Genomic DNA, 19,202 nt, shown 5'->3' with positions numbered 1-19,202 from the left:
ATTCCAGACTCACAGTTGAAGATAATGCTAATTAGTCACATATTTCCAGTGTTCCAAATTCATTTTTTACATAACTTTTGACAGTGTTGACTACTTCTGCCTTTTTAAAACTTACCTTGTGCATTCTGGAATTTTGGTCTTAGTCCACTTTCTAATTTCATACCTATTCAGTTTCAGTTTTCTTTCCTACCTCTCCTTGGTATTTTTTTTTTAATTTTTTTAAATGTTTATTTTTGAGAGAGAGAGAGAGGGAGAGACAGAGAGACAGAGAGACAGAGTGTGAATGGGGGAGGGGCAGAGAGAGAGGGAGACACAGAATCCGAAACAGGTTCCAGGCCCTGAGCTGTCAGCAAGAGCCCAATGTGGGGCTTGAATTTATCAGCCATGAGATCATGACCTGAGTTGAAGTGGGATGCTTAACCAATTGAGCCATCCAGGCCTCCCTCTCCTTAGTATTTTTAAAGAATTATATTGTTGACCTTTTTTCTTCTTTTTGAAATTAGTTTCATTCTTAGGATTTTATCACTGATGATTCCTAAAATTGCCCAATCTAAACTTTATTTCTTTTATTCCTTCAGTAAATACTTCTCTGAATCAGAAGGCACAATAGGTTCTACACTTCCTCAGAGTTTACAGTCTTTTGGAGATACAGAAAGAAAAATGAGCTGTGATTGTATTTAAGTTCTATGAAAGTAAAGTATAAAATCCTATAAAGGCACATAAGTGGCACCTGGATGGCTCAGTCAGTTAAATGTCCAATTCTTGATTTCAGCTCAGGTCATGATCTCATGGTTTGTGGGTTTGAAACCCACATCAGGCTTTGAGCTGCCAGAGTGGAGCCTACTTGGAATTCTCTCTCTCCCTGTCTCTCTCTGTCCCTGTCTCTCACTCTCTCAAAAATAAATAAACGTTAAAAAAAAATTTACGCATATAACAAGCCCTTACCTCCCCTGTATGCTAAGACATTCAGGGAGGAAGGAAGGAGTGGCCCAGAGGTGACAAAAAAAAGAAATGGTTGTTATAGTTGGGAGATCTGTTATACTGAGCAAATAAATACTTTCAGCAAAAAAAAAAAAAAAAAGATATTGAAGACAATGAAAGCCTGGTTTCCCACTGTTAGAGAAAACATTTGAACATAAAAACGAAGAAGATTAAATATAATCCTGAGGTTTTACATTGGAATTGGAGCTGTTGACTTGGTGTTGGAAAATATGAATTTATGGTATGTGTGTACCACATACACACAGATATGGAGTTAGAGATGTATATATGTATGCATATAAATGTGTGTACATACACACATAGATTTTTGAGTGTAGCATCTACTAGCAGAGCCAAAAGGCAATGTACCAAAGTTACAACGAGCACTCTGAGATCTCAGATCTTGATGTCTACATGTTGTCCTCCACTAGAAGGAATCAGGGCCCTGGGCCCTTTGAAGTAAGGTCTGATTTCAGAGCTAGGCTAGAAAAAATATGAGATGAACTTGAACCATCTTGTGCCAGGAAGAAAATGCTCAAAATATGATGAGGTTGTGTCAAAAGATCACCAGAGCCATCTTGAATATTTGAACACTGGGCAAATCTTGAATATTAAAATAAGTGATGATAGTAATAGATTACAAACACTGAGTAAAATAGGAAGAAAAGGAAAAGAAAGAAAGAAAGAAAGAAAGAAAGAAAGAAAGAAAGAAAGAAAGAAAGAAAGAAAGAGAAAGAAAGAAAAGAAAGAAAGAGCTGTTCCTTACAGTATATGCCAATTAAACAGCATAGAAAGAATGATAGACATGGGATATCTCCATTTGGCAACTATCCTAGTACTTAGGAGTTGTCAGTGGATGCTGGTGGGTTGATAAACTATTGATGATGAATGGGATGCTGACAATCTTGGAATAGCTCTAACATTAAAATTAATCAATTACAAAGAGTAAAAGTAATGACGTTATGGTGTACAAACCTGGGAGACACTGACAAGATTAGATGAGAAAGGTTAACATCCCAGTAATGGGATGAGTAAGCATGATGTGCCTCTGATGAGTTTCACTGAGAAGAGCACAGCATCATTGCTGCAGTATTTCTTTTAAGAAAATAGGACCAAAGTCTGGAGCATGAACAGGCATCAGAAGATCACCCATAGAATTTAAGATCCATTCTCTAGAACTGTTAACACGACAGAGACTAAGGAATAATTCTTGCTTGGAAGAGGGTGAAGAAATATTACAGTTAAATGCAACATGTGGTCCATGAGATCCTGGCCACAGAAAGTAAAAAGGAACATTGCTGAGACACATGGAAAAATTTGATTGAGATCTGTGGCTTGGATGGTAGTGTTATATCAATGTGAATTTCCTGTCTTGGAAAGTTGTGTTATGGTTATGTACAGGAATGTCCTTGTTTAGAGAACTATACTCAGCAGTACTTAGAGGTGATGAGGCATAATGTCTGTAGCTTGCTGTCACACAGTTCTGAAAAAGAGTGAGGATAACAAGTGTATAGAGAGAAAGAGAAAGGGTAATGGGGCAGATGTGGGGAAATGTTAACAGTTGGGCAATTGGTGTCAGAATATATGGGAATCCTTTGTACTGTTTCTGTAAATTTGAAAATTAAAAAAATACATATACGTTATCTTAAAGCAAATGGAGAACTTATACCAGAATGGGGTTAAATGGAAGAATTTTGTTAGGAAGTGATCCCTAAACTGAGATCTGAAATATGTCAGCAAGGGGCACCCTTTATTGAGCTTCTTGAGAAGAGAGATTGTTTCGTTTTAGTTTACTTTCGTTTTGTTTTTAATGGTTGGCATTTAGGTATTATTGATTAAATGCATGAATTGAAAAAACACTGAAGGAAGTTTTCTATGGCTGGAAGTTAGTAAGTGTGGTAGTGGCAAGAAATTAGGCTAGTAAGGTAAGCAGAGAACAGGGCATATAGTAGCATATATATTCGGTACGCTTGTAAGAAAATAAAATTGAAAGAATTTCAAAAATGGCTTAAGAAATGGCAGCTCTCTACTGTATCCCAAGTGATAACAATTAAGAAAACAGTTCTGATCAGATATTTTTTTTTATGTTGAATTTCTTTTGAAATTTTTAACTAATTAGACAAGATTTATTCTGCTCTAGGTTAAATTAGTGGACCTTTATAGAAATTCTTGCCAATTATCAGGCTTACATGTACATATGAATGAATACACGTATACTTCATAGGATCAGAAAATTTGAATCATGTACGGTTTGGCCCAGCTCTAAGTGCTGCTCAGACAACTGTTAGAAACTTTTGATTCAGTATATATCCAGTAGCACACCTTTCATAAAATAAACCCCGTCTGTTAATCTCTCCACCTTTTTCAGTTCTAGTTCTCTTTTTTCCATTCGGCCAAATTGTTTGAACTTAACTATGGAGTATTATTTTTCTAAATAGTTTCTTAGGGAAAATGTACCCCCCCCAAAATTCATTGGCCCCTTGGTATTTTAGTCCTGCTGCTATTATAATTTCAAATGAGTAACATAATCTGTAGAATGTAGAGAGATTACATTCAAGAAGCGAAATCATTTATTTTCGTACCATTAGTAAATTAATTTTGGGGAAAGGCATAATACTTCTCAGGAAGAAATAGGGCAATTTTTGCCTAGATATTTGTTCCCAAGAAGTACTTACTTTATTTACCACAAAATTGGGCAAGGTAGAATCTTTTTAGAACTAAGAACTTATATAGGGATATAGGGCTATAAAATTTATAAATTAATGTGAAATATAAGAAATCTTGCAAAATACTCAAATGTATTCTGTAATTATAGGAATTTAAAAAGAGAATTGTTAAAGTGTGTATTTTATAATTATTTACAACATTTCTTTTTGTTTTCTTTTACAAAATATGCTAGGCACTTGGTGGTGTCCCAGGAAGTCAGCCATTACTTCCAAGTGGAATGGACCCAACTCGACAACAAGGTGATTACTTTAAGTAAAAAAAGTGAAATTGACATGCAGAATCTCAAAGGAAATCCTTTATTTTTTAAGGACAGTCTTATTTGTATATATGTTCTATAATTATCCCAGTTGCATTTTTGCAGGTAACATGGCCAAATGACTTGTATTTTCAGCTTACTCTCACAATTATGCATGATAGTGAGGGTAGTAATAATAAAAGAAATAGTAATTAAATATCTAAAATCCATATTTTAACTAATAACTTCTAAAACCTTTTATATAACTTCTAACAAATGGAAATTTAAATGATTACATCACATATGATATCTTCTGCCTTTTTCAGATAGGTTAGTCCATCTGAAAGATGAGCAGGAGGAAAGAAAATGCTAAGCAACAGTAGCTTGATTATTTTAACAAATTAATAATTCGGTCCTTCCAACAGAGATGTTTAGGTACCACAGATAGGTATGGCTCTAATACACTGTTCCAAGGTAAAAGGAGCAAATCATATGAGAGATGTATTTCAGTACAGACTAGGAAGAAGAATTTAATCTCAGTGAATGGAGAGTGTAGGCAAGTAGCAGTAAGAGGCAAAAAAGTAGCCATGGAAGCCAAGATGAGATGATGTCAATAACCCAGTCCCTTACTAAGTAAGATTTAATGTCAAGCAGAGAGGAGGCTACTGGCTCCTGGTTTAGCACTCATGCTCATTACTTTGCTAGTATCTTCATACCTTTTTTTTTTTTTAAAGGACATCCAAATATGGGTGGGCCAATGCAGAGAATGACTCCTCCAAGAGGAATGGTGCCCTTAGGACCACAGGTAAATAATCAGCACAAAAAGCTAGATGCTGAGTTTTTTGCCTTCATCTTATATAAACAAACTATGTCATTTGCTGGCTTTTATTATATGCATTAAAGGCTTGATATAACATAATTATTAGGTTCTTGAGGAACAGAATATCTGTGACATGTCCAAAATGATGTGACAAAATATCTGTGACATGTCCAATGATGTGACAAACCATATTTTAAGAGTGCTATCACATATGCCTTTAGTACATTTGAAAAAATATGTAGAAATACAATAAAGTAATTATTATAAAAAATAACTATTAATTACCTTTTTGTTAACTTTGCTGAGGAAATATAAAAATATTGTAATAATTATTATAAAAGATAAGCGTATAAGTTAAATAAAATGCAATTGAGCTAAGCTATTAAATAGAATAAGCAGCATAAAATATATTTCTAGAAGTCTTTTAAAGAATGCCATTGGCAATTTATTATATTCATATTCATAGAATATGAACATAATAGCTATTTAGAAATAAACATTAAAATGGGTGTTAGTGAACAAGCATAATCCTATCAGTGTATATCAGATGTTAGCCTTCTTCTCTATCAAAATTTCCCAGAAGTACACAATATGAGTTTGAATCTGTCCTACCTGTTGGTGACATATATTTTTTTAAAATATGGTGTTATAGAATAGCAGTTATTTTTGGTAAAACATCCTTTTGTTTCTCTTGGGAAAACTGCATGAAGTAGGAATTAATGTTATAATGTTATGTTTCAAGGAAGCTAGCCCTAAATCCAGAATTTTAAATTTCTATCTGATGGGTCAGAGGTTAGTATGTCATAATACTGGCTAAAAGAGTGAATTAATTTATTTTCTTTATTCTTTCCAAGAATAGCTTTATAAGTGACAGTTTTAGGAACTTGTTTTATGTATCTACTTTTTAAAAATTAATATTTTGTTGTGTGCCCAAAGGAGTCAGAAAATCAAGAATCTAACACTGAGATAATATGAGTTAGACCTAGGAGTTTCCAACCAACATTATAATTATATAGGTATATATATATATATATATATACACACACACACACACTCATATATATATATATCACATACAATTATATATATGTATAAATATATATGTATATATATATATACACACATATATACATACAATTATATATATATACACACAGTTATATATATACATGTATATATATAATTATATATATATATATATATATATAAGTGTATTGAAACACAAAGACCATATAACCAAAATTTTCAGATACTATATTTCATTAAAAAAATAAAACCTAATATGTAAATATTCGACACCCTCAGAGTCAGAAAGAAATTATTTAGTCTCATTTATTTCCTAGTATTTTCTTAAGATCTTATAAAACTGATTTAGATATTTAAATCATTTTCCCCTATGTCTATTCATGTTAGGGTTGATGATGTATGTGATCAACCATCAGAAGCTATTAATATCAATTAGAATTCATAAGATCTACAGGATATTTTATTGACTCAATATATATTTTAGTTTTTAATGAACTAAGCCAGTTTGACTATACAGAACTTGAAGGATTTTCCCCCCAAAATTTCATAATAGATACATTTTTTTTTTTATTAAATTTTTTTTTTCAACGTTTATTTATTTTTGGGACAGAGAGAGACAGAGCATGAACGGGGGAGGGGCAGAGAGAGAGGGAGACACAGAATCGGAAACAGGCTCCAGGCTCTGAGCCATCAGCCCAGAGCCTGACGCGGGGCTCGAACTCACGGACCGCGAGATCGTGACCTGGCTGAAGTCGGACGCTTAACCGACTGCGCCACCCAGGCGCCCCGATACATTTTTTTTTTTTAATGTCTATTTATTTTTGAGAGAGAGACAGAGATAGAGCACAAGTAGGGGAGGGACAGAGAGAAGGAGACACAGAATCCGAAGCAGTTTCCAGGCTCTGCACTGTCAGCACAGAACCTGACAAGGGGCTCAAACTCATGAAGCATGAGATCATGACCTAAGCTGAAGTCGGACACTAAACCAACTGAGCCACCCAGGTGCCCCTAGATACATTTTAAATATACATAAAAATGTGGTGCCTGCAATTTAGTTACCGTTCTTCATTCAGTTCACTGATTTTTAAACTAGTGGCTCTTTAAACTTTTGTCCTCCCAAACCAATATTTTCAATACTTTTAAAAACTAGAGTCTGATTTAAGGGTCAGTTTTGCAATGTTTGAAAGATAAAACAATGGTTACTTAAGTTATATGCGCACTTAGATCTCATTTGGAAATGCAGAAGTAGAAAGCATACTGGTCTTTATGTTTTATAAATACCTAGCTGTTTATGTGTTTTGTGTTATAAGTAAATTATAATAAAAAAGTAAATGAGTAGATTTCTGGTATGTAATCTCTTATTGATGAGTTTTAATACCCAAGTTTATCATGTAAGTGTGAATTCTTTCTTTGTATTTTCAAAATCAGAGTAGTTTATTTCTGCCATTTGGATTAATATCCTTGCTATTTATATCTTCATAGTTTGAGGTAGATAAAATGTTTTGCTTTGAATTTACTTCAGAAACAAGAACTACCTACATTAACGTCTTTAAATCACAGTATACAGAGTGTCAATGGTTAAAGGAAATTATTTATATATGCCATTACTTGAATGAAAAGGAATCCTATTAATATGAGTGGCAGAATAGGTAAAATGTGAGGTAACATAATTTGGAATGAAGGATTCTTTTGAGATATTTATCTATAACACCTGACATATGAAACATAGGCATTATAAACTATGAGGTTTGTAAAAGTTATCTGTGTTTCTTGAAAGATAATGAGAAAAACAATTCTCATAGCAGGGATTTAACCATACAGATGCTACCCAAGAACAGAATGCATCTGCTTTTTTCTAGTTGAATTATGGAAATAGTCTCTGTAATATTGTTTCTAGTCTTTTACACAAACATAAAATACAACTCTTTTTTTTTTTGTAGATCTCATTTCCATAATATTTTGAGCTTAAGACAAGTATAATGGAGAAGGACAGTAGTTATCTGTTAGAACAATTGAGTTCCTAAAACAAAGAAATATATATAATCTAAGGATTCTTAGATAAGGCTGATTTAGGCTGATCACACCTACATTATAGTAAACATGTGCTTAATGTTTATCACATGAATGAAGAAATAACATCAGCTCTAAATCTTGACATATTTTTCCCACCCCTTTACCTATTTTATTTTTTTATTTTTTTTATTTTTTTAGTGTTTTATTTTTATTTCTGAGATAGAGGGAGAGACATAGCATGAACAGAGGAGGAGCAGAGAGACAGGGAGACAGAATCAGAAGCAGGCTCCAGGCTCCGAGCTGTTAGCACACAGCCCGATGCAGGGCTTGAACTCACAAGCCATGAGATCATGACCTGAGCCGAAGTCAGATGCTTAACCGACTGAGTCACCCAGGCGCCCCCCCACCCCGCCCCGCCTTTACCTATTTTAAATTTAAGTTCAGGGATAATATATACAGTTATCTATTTAATCAAGAAAAATATCTTAATACCATATCTGAAGATGTTTTTCTACTTGCTTTTGTAATAAGATATACTTAGCTTGTCTGTGTTCTTATGCTCACCAGGTTCCATATGACTAACAGAAAAATTTGCCAAGACTATATAGTTAGTTCTAGTTCCTCCAGAAATCTGAAGGATAAATGAGTTGTATACAGGTGGGAACATATCATGATTTCCAAATCAAATACCTGGCTGGAGTGGAGAAATAGTGAGATGGGAATACATAGTAAGTTGTCATGTAAAGAGAGTTAACTTTTTCTTTATTTTCAAATTTAAGATAGGAGGTAGAATTCAGTTCAGTAAAGGGAAGAACTTTCTAGAAAGTAAACTACCCAATCATGGAGAAACTCTTTATAAACTTTCCAAGCAGAATCTGAACAGCCATTTTGTCAGGAACATTGCATTGGGAAAGAGATTAAACCAGATGGAATTGTATAGCTGCCATCCGCTTTAAAATTCAGTGATTCTAAATTAGCTCTTACCATTCTGCCTTTGTTGATACCACTTGAAAAGCCAGTTGTTATTCTTTCTTATCTTCCTGTTTTCTTTTGCTTCAGATTATTCTCAAAATGAAAATATTTTGTAAATCTATCAAATTATGTATTGGATAATTTCTTACTCATTTCCTGTGATACTTGAGCACTGGATATACCAAGATGAATAAAACAGATTCTACCTTCAAGGTACTTATTGTTTACTAGGAGACACAAATACATAAAGAAAAACTATCATATAGTAGAAAAAAAATCTAGAAAAGAAATATGCATACTCTGTCAGGGAATCATTACACAAACAAGCATATAATTCTGTTACAGTTGAGGGCTCAAGAGAAGCTGGTGAGAAGAGGTCTCATTTAAGTTGGTCCCTTATTAATGGCGACAAGCAAGAACAGCTACAGTGTTTGAGCATGTGGTGTCATGCTTTTAATGCACCGAGCACTATGATAGCTGTTTTAGATGATTTTGTTTTGTCTTCCAACAAGCTTTTAGAAGAGATGATAAGGAAATTAAGGCTGACTGGACAATTGGGACAAGTATTGGCCCATGATCACACATATAGAAAGAGGGGCAGAGGAAATGGGGCAGTGGCAACAGACGTTCAAACCAATATCTTTCTATATCCAGAGTGATAAAGAAAACTAATGTTTCCCTTGATAAAATGAAATAGATCTTCTAAGACCAAAAATGAAGGGATACTTTTCTTTTGAAGCATTTCTATTATACTTTACCATCCAGATTTTATTTCCAATGGCTAACTTTCTTCTCAGACTTCTTGCTAATATTGCTGGTGCCACTGCCATGCTTGGTCCAGAGGTTAAGGGAAATGACTATCATTTTAACTAATGACTCAAGTATGGATAGAAACCTTTCTGTCCCATAGCACATACAATTGGGATGTTTAAGTAAGATTTCTTGAAATTAAAAGGTAATAAACAATGAGAAGAACATGTCACTAGGTCATTTATACACTGTGGTTTACTCTCTGGAGTTAACAGTCTCATTGAGTATTTCCTTGTCATCTTAGTACCTACTACACAAAAGGCCATGCTAGGAGTTACCATGAGTGTAAAAGTGTATTGCGTGTTTCTGAACTACAAGAAATCCAGTAGGCTGGAGGGTATAGTTGGGAGTAGGGGAAGAAGGTGAAGATAATAGGAAATGAATACAGGAAATACAGGCTAGGGCTGATCTGCAAATACCATGATAGAGCCATGCTAAGGAATAAACATTTGATAGGCAGTGTGGGTCATCATGGCTCTTAAGTGACATAAATAGGAATGAGTTTTAATTTTTTTTAATGTTTATTTATTTTTGAGAGAAAGAGCGCATGCATGTGAGCAGGTGGGAGGTGGGGGGGCGGGTTGGGCAGAGAGAGGGAGACACAGAATCTGAAGCAGGCTCCAGACTCTGAGCTGTCAGTACAGAGCCCGACGCGGGGCTTGAACTCACAGACCACGAGATCATGACCTGAGCTGAAGTTGGACGCTTAACTGACTGAACCACCCAGGCACCCTTAGAAGCATAGTTCTGGAGGCAGCATGAAGAATAAATTGGGAGAGGGGAAAGGCTAAGTCAGAGAGACCAATGAAGACAGTACATTAGTCTCAGTAAATGACAAAGATTAGTGATATGAAGGAAGGCACTATTTCAAGAACTATTTCACAGGTGGAATCAATACACTTTGGTAACTGACTGGATTCGGGAATTGAAATAAAAGGAAGAGACATAATTGAGCTCCCAGAGGTTCTTAGCCTAGACTGTTGTACAGCAGGTGATGCCACAGAACTGACTGAAGAAACAGTGGGAAGAATGCAGTTGTGAGAAGAGAACATTGAGTTTACTTTTAGATATGTTGAACATGAAGTGGTATCCAGTTAGAAACAGTTCAGTATAGGAGTTTTCAGGAGTTTAGGAGAGATATCATGACAAAATTTAACACATTTGGGATTCCCAAATCATTGTTGAACTAATGGTACCAGATAAAATTACCTATAAGTGTGTATTTATTTAAAGGAATGCTACGGCTAGAACTTGGAGAAAAGCAACTTTTAAAGAGTGCAAAATAAAAGGAGCCAGCAAGAGAAATTGAAAAAGAGTAGTCAGAAACGTTGGAGATAAAGTGCTGTGAGAAAGCCAAGCATGAAAGCAGTTGATAGTGTCGAAATATATTAACGTAAGAATGTTAAAATAAATCTTTTGGCCCTAATGGAAACTAAAGTAAGCTAATATGATATGCATGTTAAAACATTAAAATGTTTTTCTCCTTTGAATATACATAAGAGAAATTGACAGAAGCCTATTGAGTGATATGATTCATGTATACATACTTTAGTTTTCATATATTGTTGTATATGTTTGTATTAGTGCATTTCTCTATAGGATGTATTATTTTGTAAGCAGAAATAGTTTGCATTCAACTTTCTTGTTGGGTTCACCAGTCTGTTTTTTTTTCCTTCAGATTTTATGTAATTGTTCTGGGTCTGACAGTTTCAAACATGTTCACTAAGTCTTTTCTTTAAAAGTAGAGTTTTGGATTTATAAAATGTTTTATTTGTAAACATTCACTGTTACACAGATATTAGGACCTTAATAAAGATATATTGAATATTATAATTGCAGTTGTACCTTAATCATTTAACATGCCCCAATGATCTTACATAGTCATGTAGTTTTTAGAAGACACAGAGCAAAGTAATTGTTAAAACAGAAGCATTAGTACAAGAGTGGACCCTTCAGAGAAAGAATTGCACAGGCCTTATCCAATCAGGAGTTATGTAGGGAAATCATTAACCTGCTCTCCTTTCTTTCCCCCCTCCTCTTTGGTTTTGTTTTTTTGTTTTGTGGTAGTCTGACCCTTGGTTATCATTACAGAACTATGGAGGTGCAATGAGACCCCCACTGAATGCTTTAGGTGGCCCTGGAATGCCCGGAATGAACATGTAAGCAAAATGCCATATTATCCTGTTTAGTATTCTATTTTCTGTCTTCTGAAGTCACACTAATTTGTAACACACTTTCAGCTCCTCAATTTCTGTGTAGTATAAAATGGAACTGGTGTAAATGAACTAAACATGAGCAATAGTGTCTGCCTCATTTTCAACAACATATTCCCTTTTTCTTCCTTCCCTTGCAACCTTTAATTTTTTTTCCATTTTCAAATGCCAAATGCCAACTTTTAGCTTGGTTTTCATGGTTCATTTATTTAATTAAAAATGAGTCTTTTATGTATAAACACAGCCTCCAGATAGTCTATACAAAACTGTAAAGAGATGCGGACACGAGGACCAGGACTTCACTCCATAGAAGCAGACAATTGATACTAACTTCATTTTAACAGATACTAAATGATTCCTAAAAGATCTTAATTCTTATATATGAGTCTTTACTTTTGCTTTGTTGGGATCACTCTTAACCCAGGAAGCATTCTTTCTGGTATTATCTTCTATATTAAAAAAACTTTCCATACTATAGGGTCATTTTTTAAATTTTCTTTTTAAGTTTATTTATTTTTGAGAGAGATACAGAGAGAGAGAGAGCAGGCAAGGGGCAGAGAGAGAGGAGAGAGAATCCCAAGTAGGCTTTGCACCATCAGCGCAGAGCCCAACTCAGAGCTCAATCCCACGAACCATGAGACCATGATGTGAACCAACATCAAGAGTCAGACACTTAACCAACTGAGCTACCCAGGAGCCCTGATAGGGTGAATTTTTGTTTGAAAATTAAGATGTGCAGATAAGGAGTAAACTAACAGTATTTTGGTTTGTTTTTTACTGAAAAGTCCTTTCAAGCCCAAAGAGCATGGTTGTTTCTGTTACACCAAATAACGCCATCTATTAAGGAATTTTAACTTATTTTTCAATATCTAACTTGCCCTCAAAGTTCCATATACACCAGGTGTTTGTGACTTTCATTAATTCACTAAAGGGTCAATTCTATGATGTGGCCTAAAGAAAGCTTACCAGAAATAATGAAACCTTTCCATATAGGGTTGTGGGTAGTTTCCTCTAATATATTTTCCCATTAGTCCTTTGGTTACTTACATATCAAATTAGACAGCTCTGCCATCATTTAATGGCATTGAAGATATAATGAGACAAGTTCCTTTGATATAGATAGGGATTTTTTAAGTTTCTGAAACCATTTTCATGGAAAGCAATTTTGCCTAAAATAGAAAATAGGTTAATAAGTGGCTACCAGCCAGACTCAAAACTAACAGAACAAGGGGAAAAAAGTAGGTCAAATTTTCCTATCACATCTTTTTACTTTTAAAGTAAAAATGGGTAGACATGAAGTCTGACTTTTCTTAAATCTCTCAAAGGCTTAGCCTTTATTAATGGTTGTTACAAAAAGGAGTGATATTTTATGCTTAAATCAAAAGCTGCAACTCTTACCAATAGGATTTAGATGTATATAAAATTTACCTACCTGAGATTCTGACTTTAAAATGCAATAGCTTTTAGGCAATATAATTTTAAATACTATGTATAGATGTAAGGAGTATACATTTTGAATATTATGATCAGTTAAAAATTAGCATTAAATGGTAAGATTGTACCTAATGTCATTTTGTGTACTACACTTCATTATAATTAGCCATGTGGTCAACTTTAGATCAACCTGTTTTTGTTAATATAAAGAAAAAAGTTATTTTTATGTGACCATTAAGAAACTCAGCTGCTTAAAACTGTCTGGTTCTTTTCTTACATACACTTAAATAAACACATATGGGTACGTTAAATTCCCTAGACTATGGACACTAAAAATATGGTTGGAGTTTTTAATATTATTTTTGCTGACATTTGCATTTGGGTTTCTCACTTAAATACACTCAGATCATTTAAAATATTTTTATTACCTAATATTGTATTATTCGTATAATTTCTGTTTTTTAAAGTAACTGAGCCTTAACAGACTCAGATTTCCATTATTTCTTACTATTGATTTATTTGTGGTCTTATGTAATTTTCAGTTTTCTATAAATTAGTATATTCTTAAAGAACAATGAAAATGTAAATATTTCCTTTTAACAAGGAAGTTCTGAAGTACGTAAGATCCAAACAGACAGAATAATTCATGTGTTGATATTGGCCCCAACAAAGCAAAAGTAAATTTAAAGAGACATAAAAAAATAAAATGTATTATCTCCTTTGTACTCAATAGAGTAAACTTTTTTGAAATTCACTTCATAATTTAGTATCTTTAAAACATATACTAAATTCATGTTTTGGCAAATAAGTATTTCTAACTAGCATTTGTGGCTTTCTTCACGTCACTTTTTTACATGTTGGGTAATTTAAAAATTAAAGGTAAAGGCATTAGAATAGTGTTACTTTAAGCTATGTTTGTAACAGTCTTAGATATTTGCATATTGGAGTCAGGTGAGACCTGCCGGCGAATCATATCTGGATGAGTTTTCTTTAGCTTGTCACTTTTTCCTGTTTGCCATGAAAATATAATGACAGTGAAAAATAATACCCAACTGTGCTCACAAAAGTAATTAAATACTGTATACCAACTGGCAAACTATTTGGAACAAAATTTTGGTAGTTTTATTTTTACAATTATTGGTTGTCTCCATAGAACATAGTTATTCTGACATAATTTTTATATTTCAGTGCTCTGAACTCAAGTTATTTATAGTATCATCTAAAATTAAAGAGTACACTTTTAATGTTTCTCTAACTACTATTGTATTTTTACAAATAAAAGCCTAATATCAATTTCAGTACTTTAAAGTAGAATTTACAAACTACAGCCACAATGTAAATGTTTTCAAGTGCATTATGGATAAGTTTTTTAAAAGAAACTATTTCTAAATTAACCACATTTTTATAAATTTCCAGAGAGTTTAGGATTCAGCATTATAGCATTTCTAATTCAACTTTGTATACATTGGTATTTTGTAAAACTAAGAGGACAAATAATTTCAAAGGATCTAGACCTTCTTGTTATCCTATAGAATGATAAATTTTCCATAGTTATAGTCTTGAAATAAAATGACTGTACAGCAAAAAAGGGGATTTTTCTCTACAGTAACCATAGTTGCTTTTATTTTATCAAGTCCATATACGCTTACCAAAAAATACATGCTTCTTTTAAATTACATTTTTCTCTTTGTTTTTTAAATGAGGCTACCCTGATTCTACTTCAGACTATACCTATATAGAAATCTCCATTCAAAATAACTCCTGTATTATAGTGTGTAAATTACTTTCTTGATAATACTGATGGTCCTCAAAAGGAGTGGGAATTACTGAGCTTATGTGGTTCTTCTAATAGAACTTCTCGCTAATATAACACCCATTTTATTTAGCACTATTTATGAAACTTTGTTTTCAATCACAACGGCAGTGTTGGGAGAAATTTGGCTTATCCACGTGAATTTTTGTTTTTAGTTTTTTTTTAATGTTTATTTATTTTTGAGAGTGAGAGAGAACATGAGCTGGGTAGGCACAGAAAGACAGGGGGACAGAAGATCTGAAGCAGACTCTGTGCTGACAGCAGAGACCCCAGTGTGAGACTCGAGCTCACAAACTGTGAGATCATGACCTGAACCGAAGTCAGTCGCTCAACTAACAGAACCACCCATGGGCCCCCTCCCTGTGAATTATTAATACTTAACCTACCATATTAAAATGCAATGGGGGCACCTGGCTGACTCAGTCGGTTAAGTGCCTGACTCTTGATTTCGGCTTAGGTCATGATTTTATGGTTCTTAAGATAGAGCCCCATGCCAGGCTCTGTTCTGGCAGCTTGGAGCCTGGTTGGGATTCTCTCTCTCCCTCTCTATCTGCCTCTCCCCTGCTCATGCTCTCTCAGATGGGCTCTTTGTCTCTCAAAATAAATATATAAACACTTAAAAAAAAATAAAATCCAATGTCATATGAAATACATAGTGTGCTGAGAATAGATTAGTATTTGTCAAATAACTGAAATGTGTAAAGGTATTGTTATTGATAATGTAATATTTAATATTTAATTTAATGCTGTTATTTAAGTAAAATGTTTAGTTATTTAACATTTAATTTAGCATGTTAATTTAACATTAAATAATTTTTAAATGATAAATAACTATGATATTTAATCTTATACAGTCCTATTTTTAAAATTATGAGATCATTATCAACTTAACATCATTGTATACAAATTTTTGCCATGATTTGTATATAGCATTTTTTTTAGATAGAAAGCATGAAGGTGGGGGAGAGGGAGAAAGGGGGAGAGAGAGAGAGAGAGAGGGAGAGAGAGAGAAAGAGAGAGAATCCCAAGAAGGCTCCATTCTCAGCACAGAGCCTGATGTGGGGCTCGATTCCATGACCCTGGGATCATGACCAAGCCGAAATCAAGATTATGATACTCAACCAACTCAGCCACCCAGGCACCCCTGGATATAGCATATTTTTTATGCTGTTTTAAGATAAGTATTTCCCAATTTCTTTACTATGTTTTATTTAACATCACACAAATTATGTGGATTAACATCAAACAAATAAAATGTTTCGCTTGGTAAATACATACCATATGTTTTACTCACTTTCTGTCCATAGGGCATTGAATCCTGTATGTAAGATCATCTTTCTAAAGTGTTCCTATAATTAAGTGTAAAATCATCATCATCAACCCTATCTTAATGAGGCAACAGGTTCCAGAGACAGTACAAGTACATGCCCCTAACCTCCTCCCTGTGCACAATACTTTGACCAACTCCTCTTTGGCATCTCATTTTCTCCTTTACTCCTCAAGCAGAATAGGAGAAAATTGTATTTGGGTACCCTAATAGAACCCAAGGAAAGAATTTTCATGTACTTCCCTGCTGTTTACATCCCTGGGGAATTCCAAACAAAATGAAAAACAATTCTAAATAGTCCAAGCTAACATGGGTAATATAGCTAACTTGGACAGCTTCTATCTAACATATAAGAATTTCAGGGTTAAGGTCTCTGCAGTAAGAATCAGGGGACATGTTTTTTTTTTTTTTTTTTTTTTTTAATTAAAAATTTCCTCTGTCTTTTTGCTGCAGTTAGAAGGAAAAGGGAATCTTGAGTGACCCTAATTACAGAGGACCTGCTAACAGTAGTCTACTTTTTATCAAGCAGTATTTATTTAGGTATACTTAATACTGAAGCATGAGTACAAGAGACTTTTTCACTTAATTTTGTTTTAAAAGATTCATGTCCTTTCAAGCTATAGAATACAAAACCTTATCCATCACCCTAAAGTGAAGTAATATACTGACGTACATTGGATTAGATTATTTCCTGTTTATCTCAAGATTTACTCTGGCCACTGTCTTGACCTACAATTATGAAAACAAAAAAAGTGATCCCTTTTTTAAAAAGAAAATTGTCTGGGCACCTGGGTGGCTCAGTTAGTTAAGTGTCTGACTGTTGATCTCAGATCAGGGCTTGATCTCAAGGTCGTGAGTTCAAGCCTTGCATTGGGCTCTGCACTAGGTGTGAAGCCAACTTTAAATAAATAAATAAATAAATAAATAAATAAATAAATAAATAAATAAATAAATAAATGTAAATTGTCAGTGGCACTGAGAGATAGATTAATACATGTATAAAGTAATCTGATAGTCTATGTGTGTTTTAAAAAAAGTCAAATTTAGTCATCTTTTATGTACATATATATATTTGTAGTTTAGTAAAAGCAATCATTTTATAGATATTGATATTTTAAAAATAATTTCACTTTAATTTTTAATGATATACAGGTGGCAGTTATCTTTGTGTCAAAGGATTATACTTTATATTTATTTCATAATTAGTAATTTTTACCCGTGTTTTTACTGTTACAGGTGATTATCACTTTTAGTGGTTATTACAATAACTGAACTTAAAATAAACTTGGACCGACACAAAGTAGTTTGATTTGGGAAGAAAACTATATTGTGAAATGATCAAAATTTGTAATTTAAGAAATAAAAAATCTGTGAAAATACAGAGTAATTTCAGTGCCAACCTAGAACTGCATGGTAACTAAATTGTAAATGTTGTATTTTATGATTTGTTATTGCTTGTTGTGAAACATTCAAAACATAAGTTAAAATTTCATTGATCATATTGTCTTATAGGGGTCCAGGTGGTGGTAGACCTTGGCCAAACCCAACAAATGCCAATTCAGTGAGTATATATATATATTTTAATTTTCTTTGCACTTTCTAGCATTGAACAACAAAAATCCTGTTGCTTTTGAAAGCCCTGCAATTGGTTATATTAACTTTTTTTAAAAAAGTAATCATTCAAAAAATATATTTCGCATATATATTTTTAAAATATGTATAATTTTTGAAATGATGAAGTTTTTTACTTCACAGTCTATTGTAAACATGCGTTCTATATGGATAAACAGACTTCAAAATTAAAATAGAAAATGTGATTTAGGTATACCACAGTAGCCTGTATTTATTATAATATATATTTATCATAAAATGATTTAATCTTCTAAAATAATTATGGTAATCACTAAGTTGCCAGATAACCTCAATCTCTATCAGAGTTATTATGATTGTATTTATTATACTAGTTACACCTAGGTTTGCTCTCTCACTATTCCTGGAGGCAAGTACACATTTGCCCTGTCCCTATTGGCTGAATTGGTGTTCCTACACATATATCTGTGTATGTGACATGCTGTGAATTTTCCTTACATGTTTTGTGATAGTGGTTTAACTGCACAAATATTTTTCTCTCTTAATAATAACACATGAATATATGCATAATATGAAAATTAAGCTTTCAGTCTTAAAATTAATATGATTTAATTTAATGATCCTGGTAATGTTTTCCCTTCTTGACTTTGAACCCTTGAGTTTCTTCAGTATACAGAGAGTTCTGCAGTATACCTTTGTGTAGTGTGTGCACTGCACAAAGGTTCCTGACTCAAGGAAGTTGGTAGGGTACTAAAATACAGATTGTGCTCCACTTGTAAAGTCTATGAGTATCTGACCCAGCAAGGATGCCTTTTGCTACTATGCACAGAGGTACTCCCGTTGACTAGCAATGACCTTAATGCTAAATAAACATGAAACTGATCCAATGTTTAAGGTTAATTTAAATTTGAAGTGAGGTATATGTGGTATAGAAAGAATTATCCTAATCTTATAGCTATTCTAAAGCTGAATCACTTTCTTCTCAAGTAAGCAATTATCATATTTTTAGAGAAAAAAATAATTTATGTTATCTTCCTGTCTCTTAGTTTTAATAGCTAATTGAAATAGAATTTGGAGTGGAGAGAGTGATAATCTTGCTTACATTTGGATCTTCAGTGTACTATTTAATCTTAACCAATCTTTCTTTTTTTTAATTGAAATTTTTAAAAATATTTGAGAAAGTGAGTGTGAGCAGGGGAGGGGCAGAGAGAGGGAGAGAGAGAGAGAGAGAGAGAGAGCGA

At 33.5% G+C, this 19,202-nt stretch overlaps 1 protein-coding gene across 5 annotated transcripts in view; it reads left to right on the top strand.

Annotated features, from left to right (window-relative positions):
- The window catches only part of SSBP2 (single stranded DNA binding protein 2), a 313,722-nt gene that overhangs the window by 252,141 nt on the left and 42,379 nt on the right, over nt 1-19,202 (top strand). For 3 of the 5 annotated variants that reach the window (XM_045497122.1, XM_045497124.1, XM_045497120.1), the window contains 4 exons: nt 3,881-3,947; nt 4,678-4,748; nt 11,652-11,743; nt 17,884-17,932. In XM_045497122.1, coding sequence (XP_045353078.1) covers nt 3,881-3,947; nt 4,678-4,748; nt 11,652-11,743; nt 17,884-17,932 — 279 coding nt within the window. The remainder of the gene's footprint in view (nt 1-3,880; nt 3,948-4,677; nt 4,749-11,651; nt 11,744-17,883; nt 17,933-19,202) is intronic. The other 2 variants (XM_045497123.1, XM_045497125.1) reach the window with 1 other exon arrangement.

Source organism: Leopardus geoffroyi, chromosome A1 (genome assembly GCF_018350155.1).
Source record: "Leopardus geoffroyi isolate Oge1 chromosome A1, O.geoffroyi_Oge1_pat1.0, whole genome shotgun sequence".
NCBI lineage: Eukaryota > Metazoa > Chordata > Mammalia > Carnivora > Felidae > Leopardus > Leopardus geoffroyi.
The sequence above is the reverse complement of the archived record's forward strand: the minus strand, read 5'-3'. Positions and strand labels throughout refer to the sequence as shown.